Consider the following 21,489-nt stretch of genomic DNA (forward strand, 5'->3'; position numbering starts at 1 on the left):
TCGTAAATATGAATTACATGTGTAGAACTCTAGTTCTACACATGTAATTCAAATTTACGAATAAAGCACGTTATTGAAGAAGCCCTGTGAGTGCACCTTACTACAACTGAATATATATATATATAGCACTAGAGTTCTACACATGTAATTCATATTTACGAATAAAGCACGTTATTGAAGAAGCCCTGTGAGTGCACCTTACTACAACTGAATATTTATACCTACGCTGAGGGTTGCACCCAGGCAAGAATATTGATAATAAATCTTTGTGAATGGTGAGTGCCAAGACTATCTCTCTCTCTCTCTCTCTCTCTCTATATATATATATATATATATATATATATATATATATATTATTTTTTTTCGTCCTTTCTTTCTTTCTTTGGCCTAAATTTTGCAGTTCGACTTTCAGTTTGGTACATTTCGGAGATTGGTGAACAAACCCTTTTACTATTTTTACTTTCAAAGTTCAACACCCTACGTTTATAATCGATATGTCTAGGTAAAGATGATTGCATGGTAGGAACAAATCCTAGAGAATCCATTAATCCCCCTACCCCAACCCACCCAGAAAAGTTGGCTAATCCCATTTAGTCCTTGTCACCTGATAGCACAAAAATTAAGAACATTCTATCCTTAAACTCTTAGAATGAGCATCCCATTTAATATAGAAAGTGACCACTTACCTTTCGGAATCCCTTCCAAGCCTTTGTTTTTAAAGAGGTACAGAGAAAATGGTCGTGCCACCAATCTGTTTATTGACGTAATCCCTTTAATTTATGGTATAAATAGGACATTCGGTACAGTGTACATCTGTGCAAGATGTCTGCAACATACTTTATTTACACGAAATCAACTTGATATTTACACTCTATGTACAGGTCCCAATATATGGCATTGCTTGAGCAACCGGTCTGTTACTGATTGTAAGTTCTTGTGTTTGAGTTCAGGTCCAACAATCAACTGTCTGAGTCCAGATCACTTTTCCCTTGGTCCTCTGTTTTCTCTGCTGCCGATTTAGAGGATTTGTTCCACTTTTGGGTGTTTTCTGACTCTTCTGATGAAGACCTTTTCTGTCTCCTCCACTTCGCTCTGCGATTCTTGAACCACACCTGCAACCACAAGACGGTTGATATTAAGCAATTAAAAACACAGAAATTCGCCCTGCGCTCAAACTCCCAATACTCTCGGGCGGCAGCAATGGCTATAGTATTCATCAGCCCAAATGCATTAACAAAACTAAAATAGTTACCAGCACAATATTCCAAATCCCTATTTACTTTGAAAGGGGTGTTTAGAACCACTGCAATGGCAAAGTTCATAAGTGAGTTCTACACTAGCAATTTACCTTGCTTCATTCAGCTAAAAGGCACACTTTTATTGAGATAGAAGTTCACAGAATCCCTGCAAACCAATTAACCCATCAATGGCTGTGGGCAGCTGCACTGTAACATGTCTGTGTAATACAAAAGCAAAAACACAGAAATTATCACTGCACTCAGACTCCCAATTCTCTTGGGCTGCAACTGTGACTATTAAGCAATGTTCTTTTAACTACTGATGAGTCCTCTGGAACATTGTTTCTGGAGAGAGGGTTCGAAATGAGCTGGAGATATTATTATTCTAGCTACTAGTCTCCATCCAGGTGTAGCACGTCTTACTTGTTTGCATGGGGACTAAAATTATGTTAAAATATGTCAAAAATGAGTTACAATCCATCTATTGTATATTGAATTGAAGTTTGATCCATTAATACCTTCACAGACCGAATGAATACAAGACTGGCTGTAAAGTACCTTCTTAATAAAAAGATTCAGATTGTGAAGTACTATTAGTGCAAACTGAAAACTTAAGGACACATGACATGTGTGACATGTCATGATTCCCTTTTATTCCAGAAGTTTGGTCCTTAAGGGGTTAAAGTTAGACTGCACTCTTCAATTAATATCCCATCACTGTATGTTTCAGATATGAATTCGTAATTACTGTATTGAAATATGGAATACTTTGAATTTAGGCACTTTTTGAGATTCTATCTGCTAATGATTGGACTCGTGTCTCCAGGTATAATGTGATGCTGGAGGGTATCCTGTCTGGTGGTACAGTTTAAGCAGGGCAGGTGTACAAGGGAATCATGCAAGGTTCTAAGGAGAAGGAGATGGCTCTTACCTCCACTTTTTCTTCTCTGAGATGGACTCTCCTGGCCAGCTGTTCTCTGGTGCCCACATCTGGATATTTTGTCTCCTGAAAGAGGTTTTCCAGGGCTTCTAGCTGTTCGTCTGTGAAGATGGTCCTGTGCCTTCTCTTTCTCCTGCAGTGAAGCTGGTTAAGGAGTTGAAGCTCTGTCCTGGAGAGGGTACCCACATTCATATAGGGGAGCATCTGATGGGGGACGGGGGGCATCAGCATCGAGCTTGTGCCGTCATAGGCTGTGAGACAAGGGTGACAGCAACCACAATTACTCCCTGTGCACAATTTCGTGTCCTAGCACCCAAGGGTGACCTTGATGCTATACTGGCACTGTCTGTCCTACTGTGTGACAATATGTAGCACCCTGATACAATGCTGGTCGTGGATGGCAACCTGTGTAACAATATATAGCAATTTCCTGGTCCTGTATTATCTATCCAGCTAGCTAACTATCTGTATCTTACCCCATGCATCATGCTGTAAGATACAACGTAGCATATTAGGGTTATCATCATAATGTCTTCCTGTCCCTCTGTTTAACACCTTAAGCATTTCTGCCCAAACATGTATCTGTAATGCTTATATAAACTATAAAAATCCCTGTTAAATCTGTACGGGACCCATTAACCCGTTCAGCACCAGCTGTGCCTTGCCCACCTTTCTGGAGCCGAGTTACTTTCACTACATTGACGTTATATCGTTCAGTGATGAAATGTTGGGCATATGAAACTTTTAATAAAGCATGGACACTGTGCCCTTTGCCATTGGTACCTGGACTTGTGACATGGAACGTCTACTTAAAGTAAGAAATTGCCAATACTTTAGTATTGATCATGATGGGACTAGTGTACTCTTTGTGATGAGCTAAAGCATGCTATCAGAAATAAACAAAATAGTTATGTATCCAAGTGATGGAACATTGAATTTAAAAAGTCCATGATCATCTGTGCAGCAGGCTTCCGGGGTAAGAGCTGTGCTAATCGAGAGAGAATTTCAGAATATAATCATATGCTATTATTCAATTGTGGGGAATTACCATAAATAAGAATATTCTGTTCAATCATTTCCTGACTATCAGGAGCTATGAGCTTTCGGTAATGCTTTAAAGCTTAGTTAATAAGCATAGAACTAAATTGTTTGGCAACTTTTAGATCGTAATCAAAGGGTCAATAATAAATATAATTTGTTGAGAAACGTTGATACTCTGACCAGAGCTCTCCCATGTGAAAAATGTCTGTATCTAATAATATAAAATGAAAAGTATCTACCCTGAAAGGGTGCATTGCTATATGCATGTAACGATGTATACAATTTGATTTGTAATGCAGGGCTATAAGTAAAAAAAACTAAATAAAGTATTTAAGATTGTTTGTGTATGTGTATACATATCTCTCTGTGTGTGTGTGTATGTGTATATGTATGTATGGATGTATGTATATATATGTATATGTATGTGTGTGTTTGTATGTTTGTATGTGTGTGGTTGTTTATATAAGTGTGTGTATAAGTAGATAGGTATGTACCTATATACAGGTGTCTTAGGGTAAATAATTTGGGGGTCCTTACCTGTGGCTGCTGAAACACATGAACACTGTTGAGTCCCAAGAGGCTGAAGGGCCCCACAGCAAGAGGGCCCCACTGGGGCTTGCACGTGCAATTGTCCATAATAATAGTTATTAAAGCCCAGTCTAGATCCATTTACCCCCTGCAGGGTAGACGTTGGGGCTACTGCCCTGTTGTAAAATCCGCTGTAGTCTGCAGTCCCATAGAGAGAGTCTCCCAAAGTGGGGAACACCACAGGGCCATTCTGGGGGAGCAGCACTGACTCCTTGCAGCGAGGTCTGGCAGCCAAAATATTATCAATGCTAAACATGCCAGAAGGCATTCCACAGAGATGGGGGTACAGAAAAGGGGGTGCTCTTTTTTGGGGTGGTGGGGGGTGCTCTTCTGGTAGGGAAGAAATCCTCTTGTTTTGGGTGGGGGGGAGTTAAGGAGGAAGCTGTGATCAGGAGAGGATCTGTAGAAATAGTTTCACTCTACTCCCTGCTAAAGTTCGTTCAGACTGAAGCCCTATCCCATCTAAGCCTCTGCCCCTTTATATAGAGGCACCACGTCACCCTGCTACAGTGCAAACCCAGGCTGTGATGGGGGGGGGGGGGGGGGGGGAGCACACTGGTGTGAGGGGAGAATGATCTATATATTCAATTTTAATGAAATCGAACTAATCCTTTCCATTAGCACAACCCTTTACAAAACTCTCCAGATTTATCCCCAACTCATCCCTGGGAGCTAATTGCTGCCCATTAATCTGATTAATACCATTGTGTTAAAATCCATAGTCCTTTTTCTGTATGCAGGGTTGTGATGTAATTGGGAGAGCAATTTCCTCAGGGTTAAGGGCTCTCTTTTTTTAACTCTTTATATGCAGGGGGGGAAATAATGAATAGGGCTTTAATCCTTTTGGGTACAAGGGAGAAATAAATTAATATATATATATATATATAAAATAATAATAAAATGTTTCGCCCCCATTAGTGCCCCTCTCATGAATTAAACTATGGGAAATACATTTTTTCCAAAAATATAATTTTAACATGTGGTGAAATCCTGCTGTCGGACTGAAAAAAAAGTCCGGTAAAAATAAAAATAATATATATATATATTTTTTTTATTTTATTTATTTTTGCAAAACTGCAACGCAAGTTTTTGTTTTTTGTTTTTTTTAAATGAATGAATTACCAGGAATTGTCAGAAGAAATTTAGATTGTTCAAAAATGTAACCATTGTAACATAAAAGGTTTTTTTTAAAATACACAAATAAACATAGCCCTGTATCATAGCATACATATTGATAAAAATCATTTTGACATATATATATATATTTTCTTGAATCTTCACTTTTTGTTTGCTTAATCCTTTGTTTCCATGCAAAGGGGCATCTAATGAATGTATACAGTAAATGATGTTAATGTCATTTACTTCTCTGCATTAAAACCTTTTGTTTTAAACCAAAGTTACTTTTTTGAAGAGATCTACCCTGGAGGAAAACTGGACACATTAGGCTGCTTTGTCTGTGTGGGAAAAAAGGTGTTTTGATTGTTTGCAAATGTAATTTCTGTCCACTTGTTAATGTGTGTGTTCTTGTTTATTGTGAAGACTTTGTCCTGGCATGAAACAAAGGATAAGATGAAATTCTTAATATTGGTGGTAAAGCTAAGTTCATGTCCTTAAAATTGGAGTTTGTTTTGCATCTATTAGCACTTGGGGAGGCTGTGATTTGCAGAACCCTGGCCATGTCACGATTATCTTTGTCTATCCACGGGGGGTGAAGTGAATGAGATTAGACTATTTACCCATCAGAGGGCGAGGAAATTGTTCCCCCACTAAATCAGAACGAACTATTAGCGTGTGTTTGCAAGGAACACATCATATCAGCCCATACACAATGTATCCCTGTGAAAGTCCCCAAACCTTCATCCTCCCAGGGAGAGCACAATTTAATTACAAGCTAAAAACCAAAAAAATTGTATATTACTAAATTTGACAAGCACCCATTTATTAATATTTAGATTTGGATGTGTGTGTTTGATATATTGATAGATACATAGATATAGATGTGTTTGTAATGTGTGTGTGTGTGTGTGTGTGTGTGTATGTGTATAATGTTTTATAAATATAAAAATAAACCTATTAGATATAAATACACACGAATTATTGATTTTGTGTCTATATATATTTTTTGTATCTTTATTTGTTAGTATGGTTGATTTCTGATTCATGTGTTAGGTTGTGCTGTGTATAATTGGTGTCCTTTTAGATTGTAAGCTCTTTTGAGCAGGGTCCTCATTAACCTATTGTTACTGTAATATTTTCTATTTGTTTAATGTATTGTTTAATTTCCCCCTTTCATAATATTGTAAAGCGCTATATAAATGATGATAATGATAATAATCTGTATGTGACTATACTGTATATGCCTCCTGTTGTGTTCACATCTCTGTCCCAGTGCCGATCCTTGTGCAGTGGTGAAAAGGTAGGATCCCTGCACTGCTGTCAACTACTTAGTGTCATTAAACTGGGCACTGTAACTTCCAGGTATTGCTCAGCAGGTGGCCTGGCTGAAAGTGATGGGAGTTCAACTGATCAGCTCATTCCGGTGCGGTTTTCAGACATCTTTCCTGACACGTGATCTGATATCTTAATTTCTCACTTATGGCAGTATAAAAAAATCCACTTTATACTGTAAGATCACCAACTCCATGTCATCCCCTGCTGTGATCAGGTCACAATAGATCCCTTTTCTGCTGTGATAACGTCACTTTGTAGATGTGTTTTGATGGGACACGAAGCTTCTGTGCTGTGATCAGTTCATACTATGTTATATTGCTATGCTGTGATCAGTTCATACTATATTATATTGCTATGCTGTGATCAGTTCATACTATATTATATTTCTATGCTTTGATCAGTTCATTCTATATTATATTTCTATGCTGTGATCAGTTCATTCTATATTATATTTCTATGCTGTGATCAGTTCATTCTATATTATATTTCTATGCTGTGATCAGTTCATTCTATATTATATTTCTATGCTGTGATCAGTTCATTCTATATTATATTTCTATGCTTTGATCAGTTCATTCTATATTATATTTCTATGCTGTGATCAATTCATACTATGTTATATTGCTATGCTGTGATCAGTTCATTCTATATTATATTTCTATGCTGTGATCAGTTCATACTATATTATATTGCTATGCTGTGATCAGTTAATTCTATATTATATTGCTATGCGGTGATCAGTTAATTCTATATTATATTTCTATGCTGTGATCAGTTCATACTATGTTATATTGCTATGCTGTGATCAATTTATATTATATTTCTGTGCTGTGATCAGTTATGTTTCAATGCAATATTGGCACAATATTGGCACTGCCTGATAGACTAATTGAGACTTATTTGAACTTTTTTCTTTTAACCATCAAGTATTTTATTTTATTGCACATAGTGCACTTTGTTTATTTTATTTTATTTTATTTAATAAAGCTTTTTTATATGTGAGAGAAGCTTATTTATCTCATCTTTACTCCAGAATCTTTAGAGGCTACACAAGGGCCAGCTGGAAGAAGGATGGGGACATCCCATTAACAGTCCATATGCACTAACCATGAGAGCCATATGTTATAATTTGGCTCCATGCTCGTGAGGACTTGATATCCACAATATCTCTACGTTATTTGTACTGGCAATACTGGCATGTTGTTTTTGTTTTTCTTTATAGCATCATCAGACGTGTGTTCCACTTATTGTATGTATTTATGATATATTTCTATGCTGTGATCAGTTCATACTATGTTATATTTCTATGCTGTGATCAGGTCACTCAACTAATATTTGTATGTGATCAGATCACAACATGTGACCATGTCATGCTGTGGCAGTATGGTCATTTAATTACTGTGTTGCTGGCTAAATACACGTTTTGAGCCTTCAGAATTCTGTTTGGCAAGAGGAAGTCGATAGACATGTTTTATTTCTGTCCTAACCTGTCATGGTACTAGTTATAAATGGGGGATATCATATAGTTAAAGAATAAATATTGCCATTAAGAGCCTTATACACATGACACAGTTAGCAATAAATTCACATAACTCTCTCAGCTCCCTAACTTCAATCTGAAACAGAAGTAACAACTCAAGGCAGGAGATTTTAATTAACTTCTTCTTAGTAACCTTTTAACACGTATAACTTCACTTTCTGAAGAATATTTCATAAAAGTTTGTTCCAATTATCTCCAAAAACGACTTTGCATTATTTGTAATAAATGGTATCAGACCTGGTGTATTTACGATTTAACCATTGTCCCATATTGCAAATTGGGGAATGATTCTGTATTAGTTATATTTTCCTATTCTATGCCTTTCTTATCCTCATCTCTGTTAGATCTTTTTTTTTCTGAATAATCTTTATCTGCTTGTCTGTGTACGTGTGTGTGTTTTTAATCTATCTCTCTCCATCAATATCTCCCTATTTATCCACAGCATCATTAAGTATGCAAGATGGGATGTGCATGGTTTATATTAGAATGAGTGAAGGCTGCTACGTGTTACATTGTTACTGTCCCAGTATTGCTGGTGTATATTACCAGTGCAGTGTGTTGCTGGAGTTGCTAAGCGATGTGTATCTTCCTAGGTGCTGGGTCTCAGCATGCTGTGTGGTGTGATGCGAGTCCCTGCTTTATTGATCTGTACCAATATCAGTCTTAATGACTCCACACACAGTGCCTATCTGAGAACATGTGCCTGGCCAGCTCCCAGTGACGTTTAATAATATTCCTCCTATTTAACATATTAAGGAGCAGATCAGAAAATTCTCCACGTTTTAGGGGTAGGCAGGCTCAGCATATGCACCACTTTGTTTAATAAATGCTGCAGAACAATTGATCTTTATTGTTTGAATTGTCTCCTTTTGTGATAGGGATAAAATGTTTCATTCTTCTTCTTACAAAAACTTTGCCCTGGATCTTGCAATACCTCTTCTTGATAAAAAAAAAAAATATATTTTAATAATAATATTCTATTGACAAAACAATAACCATTGCTAAAAGCACTTTAATATGCAAAATATGTATATTGTACACATATACTGTATTTAGTGGACCTGTCAATGATAAAAACTAATTAAATTGGGATAATCTCTTAAAAACAGAATATTTTAATATATCGATTTATATACAGTGTGTGTGTGTGTGGTGTCTATATCTACAGAGAGAGAAAATGTATGAATTCACAAAGTTCAAGTTTATATCTGTAGAGAGTAGAACGTATGCATTGAAAATCTTTTACTAAATGTTCTAGACTGCTATCGGCAGTTGAATGTATTTAAAGGAGATTTAGAACATTCTATCACGTCTAACTACAAGTGTGGGACTATTCTACCTTAACATTATAGCGCTGTTACTTAAAATCAATCTTATGAAAGCATCTATATTTATTTAAGCTTTCTATTAAGATTTAGGTGATTTACAAAACACAAACACCACTTATAGGGTTTTGATAGAACGTGATAAATACAATTATTTGTAAACATACCGTCAAAAGTCCTTAGTCTAGATATATATGTATAAATACAAATAAATACAAAATAAATAAATATTATATAATAATTTCATTTATTTATTTTAGAAATTAAATTTACAACAGTGTGTGCACCCTTAATTCTTCAGAAAGCTTTCCCTTATTCTCTTATATTCTTACCTTTTTTTTTTTCTTTAATAAATGTATTTTTTATTTAATTGACAGGGATATGGGAAATGTATAAATTCTAAACCTTGCATGTCTTGCCAAGTTATGGGTCAAATACATTTGCAAAAGAAATGCTACAGAAACATATGGTTTAAAATGTTTCTGCAATGACTAGTGTTTAAATAAATGGCTTGCACTGCTTAACTTCATGTAGAATTTTGACACAAATTGGCCTATAGCTTTTTGGTATGTAAACATGTTGGCTTTTTATGAGAAATAAAAACACACACACACACACTTGGTCCTTTTGGATCAGCTAAGGCTGACACTCTGTAATTCTGAAGAAAAAAAAACGTTATTTTTTTTTTTTTTTTTTTTTATTTTTGCATTTAAACGTGAAGGTGTCAAAATAGGAAAAATGGAGGAGTGTCTATGGGGGAAAAAAGCTGAATCTATATGGAATTAAGAGCTACAAATGAGACGAGATTGACTTGGTGCATTTACCTTGTGAATACAGAATGTAAGCTCTGTCATTATATAACATTATCTGTCAGCCTGTTTTATTTTCTTTCTTTCTTAGACCTCCACTTAACTAAAAGCCCAAGATAGAAGGCATGTGATTAAGTTATGTTTTAGCAGTAAAACAGGCAAATGAAACAATATTTCATTTGCCTGTGTGTGTGTGTGTGTGTGTGTGTGTGAATATATATATATATATATATATATGTGTATGATATATATATTTTCAAACTGATATTTTCAAACTGATTTTATATATATATTTATATATATATATATATATATATATATATATATATATATGTGTATATATATTTATATAAAATCAGTTTGAAAATAAAATATCAGTGTAAGTTGAATGATACAAATTTATATATTGCCTAAAACTGAGTTATTTAAAAATTATTATTTTTTTTTAATATATATTTTTTCAATTTTCTAGAATTGATTTTGTTTATACAGCACAGGTGAAATATCCTTAAATACTGCTGGAATTTTTTTTCCCTTACACTCCTTCCAAGTCCAGTTAAAATAAATGACTTTCTAAGTGTGTAAATCTAAAGAGCTGCTGAATCAATCTATTTATTTCTGAAAAGATCAGCTTGCCATAAATAAACTCTGTAATGTGATTGGTTAGATGTGTCTCTGGAGGAACTAGACAGAGTAGGACTGGCTCTGTAAGTGGTGCCAGACTTCTCCCTATATGTTTACTTCCTCTGTGTTTTAGCTGAGTCCAGGGCACACTAGGAAAATAGTTTTTTCTTTTCTTTCTTTCTTTCTTTTTAAATCAACGATATAACTTAATTCTGTTACTGTAGTAAAATTCATATTTATTGTATATGTCAGTATGTCATATTCAGGCAGTTTGCACCATACAGTGACTCCTTTGTGGAGTTCTAGAGGTCATTTGGAGAATTCTAAAGGCAATGCAGAAATGTTTCCTCAGTACAAGGCTGTGATGGGCTGGCTTGTTTAAAAGACCCCTGTGACAGGTCAGATGAAGAAGGGGAAAACGTATGGAAATTAAGTCATGGGAGAGGTGGGGAGGCTGGATTAATATGTTTTTATTTCAGCTCTCTGCCCTCAAACACCCTGCTGCATTGCTATGTAAAATAGATATTTGTAGGTGAATTAAGTTGTGTATGTGTGTGTTTAAGGGATGTTAATTAGTTTGGACATCCTGGCCATCTACAGGGTTGCATTTAATCCTTTGGAAGAGATGCCTAGATGTACTTTTTATTTACAATCACCTGGTATTGTAATTACATTAAAGTATTAATCAATATATCTTTTTACTAACTTACAAAGTACAAAATAAACAGTTACAATATAACATGTACTAGATGGATTTATTTGCCATGATTACCTGGCTTGACGCATGATTTGGTATTGATTGTAAAATTTGGTGGATGAGGAAAAAGGAATAGATAATACTTTGTGGCATTACGGAGTAGTAGATACCTGGATCAGCCTTCAAGTGAAAGTGGTGTAAAGGAAATAAGGAACGCTAGGTTTGCATTTGTGAGTTTTTAGTCAGTAAATAATAGCAGACTGACAGGATTATTCACTAAAGTGTGAATTGTTGGGAATGTAAAGACAATTTTAAATTATAGCTTAATTATATGTCAAAAATGTCATATTATAAAGCTAGCTGTGTGTTTACTTCAACTATTTTGCCCTAAAATTTGAAATTCCCTTGGAATTCTCAAGATATCACACTTTGGGGAATAATTTAGTCTCAGTAATTGTGAGAGAGAGAGAGAGTGTGTGTGTGTGTGTGTATATATATATATATATATATATATGTATATATATATATATATATATATATATATATATATATATAGAGAGAGAGAGAGAGAGAGAGTGTGTAAAGGATTACCCCATCCACCATGACCAATTCTGCTTTTAGAAGTGGTCACGCTGGTAGGAATCTGTATGTGTAGCATTTTGTCTTGAAACATTGCACATTCAAAGATGAACCTCTGCACTCGTGACATAGGGACCCCGGACCTCTGCCTAAAGTCAATTCTGTGCAAAAATTAAATCTGTTGTCAGCCCTTGGTAAGCGCTAGAGTCCGATATAAACATATTCTACCCTTGCAGTTAGCACTAGGAGTGCGCTTGCCTGGGATAGTGTCTATATTTCCTCCCTCCCTACATATGCTCCTTCCCTACATGCGCTCCCTCATCTCCAGAGGCATAACTAGAAACCACAGGGCCCTGGTGTGAAAACTGCCCTGGGTCCCCCCCATACGTCTACCCCCCCCCCCATACGTTGACCCCCCACACATGCAGACACATACATAGACACATACATACAGACACACACACCGACCCACATATACAGACACACAGACACACACACATACATACAAACGCACACATACAAAGACAGACATACACACACATACATACAGACATGCACATAGAAATACAGACACACACACAGACACGCACATACAGACACACATAAGTACAGACACACACATACATACACACATAAGTACAGACACACATAAACAAACACACACACATATATACAAACAAACACACACATAAACAAAATGTTTTAGTCACTGTCCTGTTTTCTACCTTGTTTACGTGCAGGAAGGTGATTTTCTCTGGGTTCCAGTGGTGGCTCAGCCTGATGGGAGTCAGAGTTCCCACTCTGACTCCCTCCTCTCCTCCCACGCGGCTACCGGTGTAAGCTCGGAGGAGTGACCGGGGCAGTTACTTCCTCCCAGCTATGATGTCATCTCAGGGGGCTCGGTCGCGCTGTTAATGCAGCAACACATGGCTGCAGGCACCATGGTTGCAGGGGTCCGCAGGGCGACCAGGCCCCCTGGAGTGGCGGGCCCGGTGGCAGCTGCGACCCCTGCGACCGCGGTAGTTACGCCATTGCTCCTCTCTGCATACAAAGTTATATACTCTATGAGAAGCATTTGATTGCGAGGGAGGCAGTATCATCAGATGTCATTGGATTTTGGATTTTATACATAATTTTCACAGTTTACTTAAACCAAAAAAGGGGGGCCTAACTTCTAATGCTTGGAGTGCTCCCTTTACTATATATATATATATATATATATATATATATATATATATACATACATACATTTATTAACACATGCCTTTTCTGGAAATGATCAGATTCTTAAGATTACATTTTTTTGAAGTTGTCCAAATTTTATATTTTGCCACTTAAATTTGAGAATGTGCCTCGCTGTGAACATGGAAAACTTGGTGTGTCCACAGAAACATAAAGATAATCCCAGTTAGAATTTAAAGTCACCTGGTGTTGGATATCAAGAGAACATTCCTGGCAAACCTGCAATTTTATGTGGACATTGGTGAATTCTGAATACAAAGGCTCCGTTTTACTCCAGCGATGAATATAAAACTAAATATATGTGTACACCCATAGAGGCCTATAAATTTTATCATGGAAAATAAGAGCTAGTGGGCTATTCTCCATCTGAAATGTACACCTCTTTAATCCTTCTTCTTATCAGGAGGATATCTTCTTTCTTCTCAAAGTTTCCTCAGTCCACGATTTTGTTAACTGCTACCAGTTTACCTTGAAAGCAATTCCATGCATTCACAGGACCACTAAAGCCACCTGGAGCACTTCATCTCAATGAAGTGGTCTGGGTGCGGTTGTCCTTTAGTTTTAACCCGGCAATGTAAAACATTGTCGTTTTGTAGAAACTGCAATGTTTACATTGCAGGGTTAAGTCCACCTCTAGTGGCTGTCATAGATGCTCTACCATGACACTGACCAAGTAGAACTCAGTCAGGTGACGAGGAACCTCCTATAGGAAAATATTAATTCAATGCTTTCTGTGGAGAATTTTGGATGTGCATAGTAATGGTTGCGCATGCGCATTACGTCTTCAATGCTCCTCTTTAGGAAGCATTGTATTGGACAATTGTGATGGAGGGGCAATGCTTCTTCCATGGTGTCTCCGAGACACAGGTAAGCAGCGTTGATTACATATCGACACTGTTAAAACTTAAATCTTTATTTTAGAATGTATTTCGTTTTTTGCACACACGGTGGTGGGGGGGCAATATAGCTAGGGACAGCAACACTAAAACGTTTGGAATACAGGCTTGTATTCCTAACGCTTTAGTGTTCCTTTAAGTATTATTTTATATGGTTTAGTACCTACTTTCAAGAGAGGATATTCGCGGAAAAAAATAATTCATTAAACTGCAAATTGAAGCAAATTAAAATCTACCAAAATCACAGATTCAATTTGCAAAAAATTTGAGTTTAGTGTATAATCTATATGATACCAAGATAAGATCACGTATATACATAAAAGATGTGCAACAAGTATTTTAGTACAACAAGAAGTCCTGGATATAAGGTATAGCGGATACAGTAAGCTGAAGGGAGATAAAAAGAAAAGAATTGAAACGGAACGTATAATATGGTGAGATGAGGCACTGGCATTGGCATAGCATTGGAACAGTAATTGCAGATAAGGCTATATCGTTAATATTATACAACCATTTCCAGGTTCACCCAGGTAATTACTTTTTAGATATTTTTTTTGTCCTTCGCTACAGGGCTGTCAATGAGTGGGCTCATCACACTTTTAAGTAACAAAATATGGTCGGTTTTTGTTGAGTTACCCCTTGTAATAAATAATAATAATCCATATAAACTGGGTTTTATTCACTAAACTGCAACATGCTGAGAGATACAAAGGAAGTGCACATTTTAGATTGATGGGTCTTTAGGATATGTGGGGAAAGCAGATGCAATCAGATTACTATAATGCAAACATGTTCTTTAAAAAATGTAATTAATTGTAAATAGGGATTGAGGAAGTGACACTTCCTCTTTAACTGCTGTGCTACTGGCAGTAAGGTGACAGCTTGTTGTATGCATGTTCCTGGGCCCTAGGTGTGGTGAGTTTGCAGTGTACATTCAGTGCATTTAACCAATACTCATCAATAGGCCATTTTACAATTTGAAATATTGTACTATCTGTATTATATACTCTGTATTATACCATGTTCATTAGGGGATGGGTGGAACACACCCTCTATAACTTTTTTGTTCCAGTCCACTAAGAGGTGAGGAAGATTTACGTTTTATGAATATATATATATATTTTCTTATTTTTTATTTTTTTTATTATTATTATTTATAAAGCTGTATCCTAAGGTGTAAGCGCTTAGTAGCTGAGTCCCCCAGCAGTACTTGTAGGGTGCTACCTAATAAATATCAAAACGTCTCACTATAACATGGTGATGCTGTTAGTGTGCATAAATAATACAGTCAATATTTATGCATACTATCAGCATTACCCATTTTATATTGAGACTTTTTGATATTTATTAGGTAGCACCCTACAAGTACTGCTGGGGACTCATCTACTAAGCGCTGAAACCTTTGGATATCCTTTTGAACATTTTAAATATAGAAGTTTTGGGAAAGCTTTCAGTGTGTTTTACCAGCTTGCATATTTGTGTTTTACTATATTGTGTTTTATTTTTGTATTTATTCATTAAACATTTCTATTTTTAGAGTTTAATACAGAGTCACCTCACTATTCTGAATATTGGTGTATGAAATAGGAGTATAAGGAGTGATAGCTTCCCCCTGATAATTTTGTGGGAGGAGGATCTCTCCATGGTCCATTATCCAGGGTCAGAAGGGGTGGCTTTTAAATGTTAGCAATGTAGTATTGTTGCTACATTCGTAAGAATACAGCACTATTACACCACCTTTAAAGGCACACTTTTAGCACCAAGACAAGCTTAGCTTAATGAAGTGGTTTTGTGTATAGATCATGACCCTGCAATCGCACTGCTCAATTATCTGCCTTTTTGGAGTTAAAGAGCTTTTTTTATGCAGTCCTAGTAACAACTCCTCCAGAGCAAGAGATAAGAAATTTGAAATTAAACACACTGTATAATAAGGTTCCCCCCCCCCCCCCCCCCCCCCCCAGGAAATGTGTAGGGAGTTGTGTGAGTCTCAGGTGAAGTGTGCATAGATATATTGATTTAACTCCTAAATGGTAGACAATTGAGCAGTGAGACTGGAGGGACATAATCTCTACTCTCTAATCATTCTAAAGGCATGCTATGCAGCATGGAGTTGTAGTTCTACAACACCTGGGGATCTACCTTTTGGGCACCCCTGGCTCAGAGCAACAACAGGTTAAGGATAGAAGGAACCATTTGTTTCTTGTAAGCCGGCACTTGAAGTTATATAAGGCGTGTTTAAAGGAATTTGCACTTGCTGGAGCTGCACACAACTGGATTTTCCCCAGACTGCCAAGGATGCTCCCCTTCCCTGGAACACCAAGAATTATAAACTCATCCTGATTATAGATAAGCCAGAGTGGGGCATTTATTTTCTGTCTGAAGGAATAAGGAAATATGAGTAGGCAGGACTTAACACACACCCTTCATTAGAAACACCTTCAGTAGAACCCCAAACATAGCCTTTAATATATGAGGTGGTAAATATGAAAATGGTAGAGGGAAAAGAGAGTCTAGCAGAGAAATGGAGAGAAAGATACAGAAAGGTGAAGAACAGAGACAGTCTGCATCAACTAGAAAGACCATGGATCAAGAAACAAAGATTGGCAGAGGCAGAATCTTGGGAGATAAGATAGAGTAGATACAAGACTTATGGAAGTTCTGGGATACACGAGAGTTGGTAATAATACTTGCACTCTCCCTGGGCATCTTTATTGACAGGAGTTTTAGGGTTTTATGTTAAGGTAACTTAATTTTCACCAGGCGAAGGTGTTTTGAGAGCTAACCCTGTGTAACTGTCCCTAAACCTGTGACAGGGTACGCTGCTGCCTGTAAGTTACTCCAAATTGCATCCTGCGCTGCTTGAGGCTGGCCTCTAGTGCCGTGACTGTAAACTTTTTAAAGCCTGGAATAGCTTAATTGGGAACATGCTGAAACTTGGGCATTTTTCCATCTCAGTTATATACACATAGCATTGCCAATGTCCCTGTCATTCCACCATAATGCCCACTTTCATGAATAAATGCTGCAGTCTGTTGTGGGAAAATAGGAGCGCTTGTGCGCTGCAAAGGATTACCATTTTGATTGAGTAGCAATGAACTGTCAAAAAGAAGGGCCATAAAACGTAGTAGTCCCTGCTTTACATACATTTGCAGTAATTTAAAAGTTGAACATATTTAGGAAACCAAAGGCTAATAAAACCTTGTGTAGCTAAATATTGTATTGAATATAAAATACACTTCTTCAATAAATTGGCGAAAATATATGTAAAAGTCAAGATACCAGCATGAATTCCATCCATGATCTTTTATATAATGTAGATATTATGCACAGGCCTGTTCATCCTGCTAGAAGCAGGTTTGCAACGTTTACTGTGATGAAACAAAGAATTGCACACACAGGAAATTGCTTTCTAATAACCTCTAACACTCAGTGTGTAATCTGAAGTCAGAGGTGTGAATACAATAATGGATTACAGAAATTTAACAGGTTCTTTGATTAAAATCCACTTTTCTTGATGCTGTGTTAAAATTCAGTTCCAGCTTTGTAATGTATTCACTAAACAATCGGATGTTCAGATTTGGCAGCCATATTCATATACCCCTGCATTGGAAGATATGGAACAGAGGGCATGCCAGTGATGGTGGAAGTCTTGTCCCAAAAAAGTCGGAATGTTAGCTTGGTGTGAACAGATGCTAGTTGATTAGCCACAGTGCTGGCCAGCCCCAACAAGTGTAAAGCACTGTTAAAGAACTCTGTCCATGAGCTGAATAACCTTGCTACAGTTTCAAGCGGTACCCACATCTGGGGAGACCAGAGAACTAAACAATGGGACAGGGTGACAAATTTCTGATTGTCCCTCTAAACCCAGGACTTTTGGAAGGTATGGCTAAATTGCAACATTTAGGCCAATATAGCAGAGTTTGATTAAAAGTAAGCTGATACACAAAGATTTTGAGTCCTAAACAAGATTTGTGTGTTTGTTAACTAAACACAGAATGTGCAAAATAGCCTCTCTTTGTTTGGAGTTTAAAATAATTAACACATTATATGGAGATCTGATTAAACCCCTGGTGACTATTTACCACCAAATCCTCCACAGTCACAGCTGAATGTGAACTAAGATATCTACATATTTACTTGTTTCCCTACCGTATACAAGTTCAAGTTTACTCATGCAGTGTTTTGCTACCCAACAGCCATAATGGTTAAAGGGAAACTATAGTGCAGAATTGTTTTACTAGCATTATGGTGCCCGTGGTGCAGATGTGGTTAAAATCCCTTCTGTCACTAACCTGATTTCCTGTTTCAGGCTCCGCGTACGTTCTACCTCTGCCGACATTAGCCAATGGGAGGAGCCTAATGCGCATGTGCAGCAATCTCCGCGCTCACATTAGGACTTCCCCCTTATGAAAATGTCTTATAATGCTTTTCTATGGGGTTTTGGGTGACACATAATGTGAGGACGTCCAGCGTCAGACGACGAAAAGTCTATTTACCACCCGGATGTCCCTCTAGTGGCTGTCTGGTAGGCAGCCACTAGAGATGGACTTAACCCTGCAATGTAATTATTGCAGTTTATAAAAAATGGCAATAATTACAATTGCTGGGTTAAGAGGCCTGGGACACTGCACCCAGACCACTTCTATGAGCTGAAATAGTCTGGGTGCCTATAGTGTCCCCTCGGCTCTGCAAATTTTTGTAAACTACTAAGGCTGGCTTTATAGCCAACAGCCGTCAAAATTATATCAAAATCGTCAAAATTATATTCCTTTTTAGGAAAAATTTATGTTATACATTTTAATTGAAAAACGCGTTTATAAAAAAATATATATAGAAAAAACAAACAAACAACAAAAAGCTTCTTCCTTTTGGAATACAATTATTTCATACGAATTACTTTATATTAAACACCAGATATTTTGTAATTTAGAAATCTCAGGTCTGCACTTGATGAGTAAAATTTCACCGAAATTTCTTGCCAGCGAAGGACTTTGGTCAAGAAATTCTTATTATATTTCCAACATTAATCCGATCTGTGCAAAAACATTAACCCCTTTATTGCTGGCCTTGTTAGCTGGGAATTTAGAAGTAAATTACTGAAAGTATTACATATGGAATGCAGATAATTGGCGATGTAACCGTTTTTGTTGATAACTTGCTACAAATCAGATGAAGGGGGTTTAATGTATTCCAGGCTGGTTACTATAAAGTTTACATGAAACAATGAATTTTCAGACAAATATCAGATGAAAGAGCTAAAAGCTTAGACCAGAAACTGAAAGCTGTATTCCATGCGCCCAGCTCTGAATTCTGTCTTTCAGCAGTGTAATTCATTGTAAATTGTAGCCAACTACAGTCGTATAACAGAAAAGAACATTTATTTCAAAATGTTTGAAAATGCAACTGTGTGATAAACACACTTCTCATGGTATTTATTTTGCTTCCCCCCCCCCCCCCCTACAATGGTTTACGGGTCATAAAGAGCAGACATGGGCCAACGTTTTCTTAAATTTACACACACAGTGTTGGGGGAGCAATTAATCCAATAACAATTAGTATTCTAGTGCTTAGAGACTGATGATGTAGGGGATCAGGACGTGATTACACACTGCAATTGAGTCTGTTTTGCTGAATTAAAGGGCAACTCTCTTTACATTGGGAATTCCATAATATTGCCAAATAGTGTACACTGGGTCAGATAGCTGAAAATCAGCTTGAAGATGCAGAAAGATGGCAAAAAAGGAAAGCAAGAAATATAGGCAATTCATTTGTTAAAAAAAAATAAAAAAAATACAAATCAATATACTTGAATTTAAAAAGATGTATTACATTTTATGTTTTTTTTTTGTTTTTTTAAATTGATTATATCATAATATAAAGATTAAATTAAGACATTAAAAACGCAATGCCAATGAGATCCGTTAAATATGTAAAATATGTAAAAAAAGAGGGGTGTCATAGGCCAATTAGCCAAATAAGTTACTATAATAATAGCACTTCCAGGAAATCAAGTTTGTAATGGATTTATTATTATTATTATTATTATTATTTAGGATGTGGATAGATTTTGTTTGGCTTAATTAGCTAACTATTTGCATGAATTATATGAATGTATATATATGTAAATCATTTAATGCATCCTTCCTGGCACGCGGTCCTCTTTTTTTCTTATTATAACTTAGATCAGGATAACCTAGCTTGCTCAATATGATGGGCTTAGTACAGGTATTGAGTAATAAGTATGAATAAATCCGACTGGGTGTCTGAATTGGGATAAATGAGTTACACGTACATCCATTTAATCATTCATGTAAATGCATTGTTATTATGTTAAGAAAAGTCAAATTGTTGCCTCCAAATATAAGTAAACCTTTACAAATGTGATTGCCTGGAATTAATGAAATTATAAGTGTTATTGTTATATAGGGATTGATTTGGGCAACTGAGCTACAGACCGTGGGACTGAGGAGGTTCAGTTTATGAGAAATGCTGACTGAGAATAAGAGACAAGGATACTAGAACTGCAACTACTGCATCTGAGGATACCTATTTTTTAAATTTTAATAAATTTTCTTGAGATTAAAAGGCTGGGCAACTTGGGTTTTAGAATACTCCCTACAATAAACATATGTGTCCTGGTCTGCCTGAGATTAGCCGTAGTTATACAGCTAGGTGTAGCCAATACTTCCCAACAGTCCATATTTCGGAAGAACAGTCACGATTTTTGGGACCTGTCCCACCACCCTGACTTGGTTCTCCGATGTCCTACTTTTGGGAAAACCAGGGAACTGTCTCCACCAATCATAGTGCAAGCTCATCGTTAGAAGTACTTAAGCTACACTCCACACAATAAACCAGTGCTCCCTGCAGGGTCTTCCCTGAACGGGCTGACTTAAAATGATAGGCAGTCAGCCTGGCGTGTGATCATAACAGGCTGACCTCCCAGTAACGTGGGCAGACCAGCCCCCTTTTGGACTGAGCCAGTGATGTTATTGCGTCATTGGCCCGCCACCCTTCCCCCCGGCTTATCTGAATGTGGAAACTAATTGTGAACTCTCTAGTGGGCTCTTCTGATCAGTTTTAATACACATTTATTCCTCATGTTGACTAACCGACCCAATACTCACACCAGGAACTCCATTCACTTTATCAAGTCCTAGCTGAAAACAATTATTTAACACAATTTAAAGGGCCACTTTAGTCACCAGAACAACTACAGTTTAACGTAGGTGTTCTCGTGAGTATAATCATTATGTAGGCATTGTTATGCAAACACTGCCTTTTCAAAGAAAAGTAGGCAGCACTGCCATTCAGCGTCTCCAGGCTCTGCATGGGGACGCTGAATTTTCCTCATAGAGATGCATTAATTCAATGCATCTCTATGAGGAGGTGCTGATTGGCCAAAGCAGTCTTTGGCTCCGTCCCTTGACGAAAGCCCAATGGGAAAGCATTGGTTTGGTTAAAAAAAGGCACTTCTGATGATGTCACCAAGGGGGCAGAGCCAGCACCGGCGGACCCG

At 37.0% G+C, this 21,489-nt stretch overlaps 1 protein-coding gene across 1 annotated transcript; it reads right to left on the bottom strand.

The window, feature by feature from the left end:
• Positions 1–754: 754 nt before the first annotated feature.
• Positions 755–4,182, bottom strand: GSC (goosecoid homeobox). The gene is made up of 3 exons (XM_063439195.1): positions 3,757–4,182; positions 2,170–2,429; positions 755–1,112 (listed from the first exon to the last, which is right to left on the bottom strand). Exons 1-3 carry the CDS (start codon positions 4,073–4,075, stop codon positions 960–962), a joined length of 732 nt encoding a protein of 243 aa, XP_063295265.1. The 5' UTR covers positions 4,076–4,182; the 3' UTR covers positions 755–959.
• Positions 4,183–21,489: the final 17,307 nt, after the last annotated feature.

This window comes from Pelobates fuscus, chromosome 13, assembly GCF_036172605.1.
Source record: "Pelobates fuscus isolate aPelFus1 chromosome 13, aPelFus1.pri, whole genome shotgun sequence".
Taxonomy (NCBI): Eukaryota; Metazoa; Chordata; class Amphibia; order Anura; family Pelobatidae; genus Pelobates; species Pelobates fuscus.

Excerpts from the sequence above, each read along its gene's own strand:
- GSC (XM_063439195.1), bottom strand. The coding sequence starts at position 4,075 with ATGCCTTCTGGCATGTTTAGCATTGATAATATTTTGGCTGCCAGACCT. Across the intron at positions 2,430-3,756 it reads ATGTGTTTCAGCAGCCACAG|CCTATGACGGCACAAGCTCG; the intron begins GTAAGGACCCCC and ends CTTGTCTCACAG. Across the intron at positions 1,113-2,169 it reads TCAGAGAAGAAAAAGTGGAG|GTGTGGTTCAAGAATCGCAG; the intron begins GTAAGAGCCATC and ends TTGTGGTTGCAG.